Here is a 5,753-nt window from a genome sequence, read left to right on the forward strand (position 1 = left end):
TAGTCATTTGGTGCCAAGGAGGAGGACAGTCTCCTGTATTTAATTGCTTTAGTCTTATTTGTCCTTTGGCATGGTTTGTTCCCTGATCTCCCTCCAGTACAGCTTGCTTTAAAGTTGTAGACAAATTAAATCAACCCCTTGGATCACATGTGCTCCAAAGAATGTGGTCTCCCAAGTATGAACAATCTATCAATCCCTTACTCTCCTTTCACTTTGGCATTTTAACAGTCCTTTCAGATTTCTCTGGCGGATACTTTATTTTATCCCTTAGTCAAAGCAGCTTTTACCAAGGGTTTCAGAATTACCCGTTCAAAGTGCAGCTTTCATGTTGCAAGACATTGGCTCACTTCTTGATGATTGTGCAAACATTTGTAATTATGCCTATAGGTAAACATGCTGATGTCTTCTTGGAAAACTGAGAAGTACAAAGAATGTTTATGTGCAGGTCCAACTGTTCCAAGTATCTCTCTTTGGTTTAGACACACCTGAGTTACCATCCCCCTCTTATTGGCCAAGAAAGTTGCCACACCTGATTTGCAAGCTTACCTGTTGGAGTCAATAGGGGGGGCACCTCATCAGCCAACACTGGATTTAATCTAGCTAGAAATAGCAAAGCAGCTCTTATTTGAAAAACCACTGGGTTCTGAGTTCATTTCTACAGGAAAGCTGTTCTCTTCGGAGGCACAGTGAGCCTTACTCCAGAACAGCCTCACAGGCTCAGGATTCCAGTCGGATAAATCTCATTTGAGAGGACGATGGCAACCTATGCTCTGCAAATCGCTGGACTGGTGCTTGGTGGAGTTGGCATGGTGGGCACGGTGGCTGTCACCATCATGCCTCAGTGGAGGGTGTCTGCCTTCATTGGAAGCAACATCGTAGTGTTTGAAAACCTCTGGGAAGGACTGTGGATGAACTGCATGAGGCATGCCAACATCAGGATGCAATGCAAAGTCTATGATTCCCTGCTGGCTCTTTCTCCAGACCTACAGGCTTCCCGAGGATTGATGTGTGCAGCTTCTGTGCTGTCCTTCCTGGCTTTTATGACAGCCATCCTTGGCATGAAGTGTACCAGGTGTACTGGGGACAACGAGAACGTGAAGAGTCGCATCCTGCTAATGGCTGGAATCATCTTCATTGTCACAGGTATGATGGTTCTCATCCCTGTGAGCTGGGTTGCCAATTCCATCATCAGAGACTTCTACAACCCCATAGTGGACGCTGCCCAGAAACGTGAGCTTGGAGAAGCCCTCTACATAGGTTGGACCACAGCACTGGTGCTGATTGCTGGAGGGGCACTATTCTGCTGTGTCTTCTGTGGCACTGAAAAGAGCAGTAGCTACAGATACTCAATACCATCTCACCGCACCACTCAGAAGAGCTTTCACATGGAAAAGAAGTCTCCGAGCATATACTCCAAAAGTCAGTATGTGTAGTTGTTCATGACTTCTAAATTTAACTATAAATCCATGCGAATGGCTAGAATGTCCACTACTTTCTAAAAATGGAACCCCAAAGAACCTTGATTTAACATTTTTAACTGCCTAAGCTTAATTACAGGAACTGTGCATCAGCTACTTATGATTCTCCAAACTATTTTAGCAGAATGAGGTATTATACACACTACTTTGATTGTTTTAGGAGCAAAGTCATTTGTTTTCTAAAAGGGCTCATGCATCTCTTCCCTTTCTCAGTACTTCAAAACAATGCGGCTAAAGACTGTGATTTCTCTGTGTTGTAGCATTATGTATGTAGATGAGCATGACGTTTATGTTTCACATAAATAGAGACAAGCTTATATGGTTCTGTTTTAAATGAAATACGGATCCGTTACATTGAATAAATACAATTCAACTATTGCTTTTCTGGGGAATCAGGGATGGGATTGAAGAAGGTTAATATTAATTGTTTAAAAACAGCTTAGGGATTAATGCACTCCATTTATAATGAAGGTTAAAATGAAGGCTTTAATCAGCAGTGTAAAGGAAACTAAATGGTTTTCTGATTCCGGTCTCTGAGCCTGGAGTTAGAAATCCTCACTCCTTTTATCCTCTTTCCCCAGAGGCCTTTCTCTCCTTGTATATTAAATTAACATCTTTGAAAAAGCAGATATTTTGTCAAGAGGCTTTGTGTTCAAACTGCTTTTCCAGGGCTAAGGAGATAACACTGTAGTCTATGAGAAATGAGCAACTTCAGGAAAGTGAATATTTTTATCTTAATTTTTTGTAGTTATATAAGAGGATGCATTTGATAAGAAATCATATATGTATGTGAGTGTTTCATAAGTATTTGAGTGTAATCTTTGGAATTTTTATCACTGTAGATGATGGGGTGAAAATAAGGTTTTAGTTTTCATTTTCTTAACAACAAAACAAGACATAAAAAAGTAAAAAAAAAACAAAAATAAAAGTTGTCTTTTGAGAATTCCATCTTCCCCTATGTGGGTACCAAAATCAAACTCAAAATTTCAGTTCTCTCAAAGACAAATCCCCTTACTTATTTTGTTTTGTAAAGTTGTACTAAACTGGAAATATTATATGTGTCCTCCAAATTTGATGCAACTGATAATATGATTTGAAGTTCTGTGTCTACGTTTATCATAAATGACTATCTTATTTGCTTTATATTTTTTGTATAAATAAATTGTACAATTTTATACCTAATATTTTTCCATTATTCCTTTTTACTGTTTTATTAATGTGTAAAATAGTTTTTAAAAACCTGATATTTTTGGTTTGCCAGTTTGAAAAGAATGCCTCATTTTAAGAAGAAATTATTTTAAAGACAGATTCAAGCACCTGACTCAGTCAGGAGACTATGAGATTTTTCAGGATAAAATCAGCATTAATTTTTGAGAATGTAATGTATAACATGTCATTTAATAACAATATATCTTATAATTATTAGACTCATATGCTGATATTTGATTCAGATACTATCTTTATACTCTATTAAGGTAATACTATAAGTTTCTACAAACCTATTTATTATAAATATTTTACAGGTTGACAGCCATACTTTATAAAGCCATACATTTTACATATGTATTTCAACCTATGAGAAATAAGACAAATTGATAATAGTGGTTAGAGTTCTGTGGTGTACATTCTACCCTTGGACCTGTATTGCTCCATAGAAATTATATTTTTATCTCTTATGAGATTGATAATGTCATTATTACAGTTCATAAGTAGCAAGACCTCAAAACAGTTAATTAATGCTACTTAATCAAATCAGTATAAAAAATAAGGACTGGTTGATTTCATAGCTCATACTCCTTTTTTTCAGGGTTAATAAGACTAATCTCTTTAAATTTTAGTTTATAAGCTAATCTTTGTATGAAAAAATAACATGCTTATCTACTGTTGAAAAAACTTTTTTTTTTCCTTTTCTATATGGTTTCCCTGTTCCTAGGGACTCAGTACTAGTGCATTATAGGCAATTTTACTCTTAAAACTTAAAACATGTATAAGAGCAGAAATAAAGCCAGATGAACTATGTGCCTTGAAGAAGAAATCCAGAGACCCTATCTTCTAAATACTAGTCTCTGATCAGTCATTCTTTTTACATCAAAAGCTCCCTTGAAGTCCCAAACTCAATTTATAAAATTCTCATTCTTTTCCCTAAAATGGAATAATAATATTGCTAATTTTCCTTATGTCATCACTTCTTAAATGTCTTGAATTGATCCTCTACCCTTCCTCCTTTGCTGTCATCTCATCTCGTCCCTACATAGCTGAAAAGCCATCCATTCTTATGTGATTATCTCCAGAATGCTTTTCCTCCACCTGACCTCCACATTCTTTTCTCAGATCTTTCTATTAAGAAGGTCAGTGCCAACATGTCCTGCCAGTAATCCTTACAGGGCTGCCGCATTGCCTATAATGTAAAGTTCAAATTGTGTGACGTAAAATATGATAATGACACAAAAATAATTATCTTATAATCATCAATAGAAATTTTATCAGGTAGTATAACATCAGCATATAACAAATACAATAACAGTTATAAGGTTGGCTTCCAAAAACTAGCATAATTCACATGCCAAAGCCTTCTTTACTATTTCAAAGGAGATATTTTGGGAAATAGGAAATGATTTATTTGGCAGCGGGTGCAAAAACAGGGTCTATAATACAATTTTGTGGAAAAACAATTGTCATGTGATGGAAAGAACATGGAGAACACGGTTTTATTCCTCACCTTATAGTTAGTTGATTTTTATGACTTAGCGCACATTATAGAATACAATATTCTATATATAGAATTCCATATCTGCTATTTTCTAACTAGCAGATAAGGATAATAGGATAAAAATCCAATTTCTTTTTGTCCATGAATTTGGAGCGTTAACTATGTTTGTTATAGTTTGGATCTGGAAAGTCTCTCTATGCTCATGTGTTGAAAATTTGGTCCTCTGTGGGGCAAGATTCAGAGGTCAGGCTTTTGAGGGCTTTACCTGTATCAAGGGATTAATCCATTTAATAGATTAATAATTGAAAGTACTACAGGGAGAAGGTGGAAACCATAGGCAAGTGGGGCATGATAAATAGGTCAGTAAGGGCATTACGCTAGGGACTGTGTCTTGTCCTTGGCCCCTTCCTCACTTCTCTCTCTACTTCCCTGCTACCATGATTCTGTGTTTCATATCAGGCCCAAAGCCATGGAGATAACTGACCATGAATTGAAAGCTCTGCAAACTGTCAAAATGGACCTTTCTTTCTCCAAGTTGTTTGTTTCAAGTGTTTTGGTCACAGCAACAAAACAACTGATTTACACAAATCATAATATTTACATAAATCATAATATTAACATAAATCATAATATTTACATAAATACAATATGTATACTACAAAGAAACCAGCTTTTTAAAGTGTCAAATGAGAGAAATATCCCATAACCACCAAAGATTAGCATTGTAACTTTTAGTAATCTCCTAGGCCTTTCTTAGTTTCAATCCTCTCATTGGTAAAATGAATAGGAGGAAAGTATATAAATTATAAAGCAATTAGCCTAATGGTAGAATCCAAAAATGCTGCATCACTTCCTATTTAAAATATGCTTCCTTGAAATCCCTTGGAGTTGTGTTTAAATACACACCATTAATGAATTAAGCAAAATGTGTAATAAAATATTAACATCATCATTTTTATTAGGAATTTATACTATATCTCATCAACAGGTTATCTTATGATTACACAACCCTGGTAAATGAGTCTTCTATTGAATTAAGGAAAACATAGATGTAGTTTTGTAATTCTACAATTAATATCTAGGGCAAAAACATTTGTATGCATATATATGATTCTTAGTAAGATTTAGATAATTGACTTAGGATATGCACTAAAATGTATTTTCCATAGATTTTTCGAATCCACTTGCCAAATCTTTAATTACTAATATTATTCACAGCACACAACATTTTCAGATATTTTGAAAATGTTCTATTCCAGAGGCTTTACCTCTGAATGAATTTCTAAGAGCTTGTTCAAATAAGTGACACTGTTAGACAGTACTCTATCTTTAACCTCATTGACTATTCAAAACAGTAGTAACCTTCAGTATGTTGAAGAATCTGTTAAAAGAAACTTTAAAGGAAATGCAGTCATTGCTCAAGCTATTAGCTTCTGATAAGTATTCATTTTCACATGCAAAATCAGTGTGAGGTGCCCATTATATTTCCCGAAATACTCAAACCTTGTCAAACCATTGATGTCTCTAATAAACATAACAGTGCCCCAGCCAGGATCAGGGTATGT

The 5,753-nt window shown here is 35.3% G+C and overlaps 1 protein-coding gene across 1 annotated transcript; it reads left to right on the forward strand.

The window, feature by feature from the left end:
• The first annotated feature begins 755 nt into the window (after window positions 1-755).
• Window positions 756-1,433, forward strand: Cldn8 (claudin 8). The gene has a single exon (XM_076868679.2). It carries the CDS (start codon window positions 756-758, stop codon window positions 1,431-1,433), a length of 678 nt encoding a protein of 225 aa, XP_076724794.1.
• Window positions 1,434-5,753: the final 4,320 nt, after the last annotated feature.

Source organism: Callospermophilus lateralis, chromosome 10, assembly GCF_048772815.1.
Source record: "Callospermophilus lateralis isolate mCalLat2 chromosome 10, mCalLat2.hap1, whole genome shotgun sequence".
NCBI lineage: Eukaryota > Metazoa > Chordata > Mammalia > Rodentia > Sciuridae > Callospermophilus > Callospermophilus lateralis.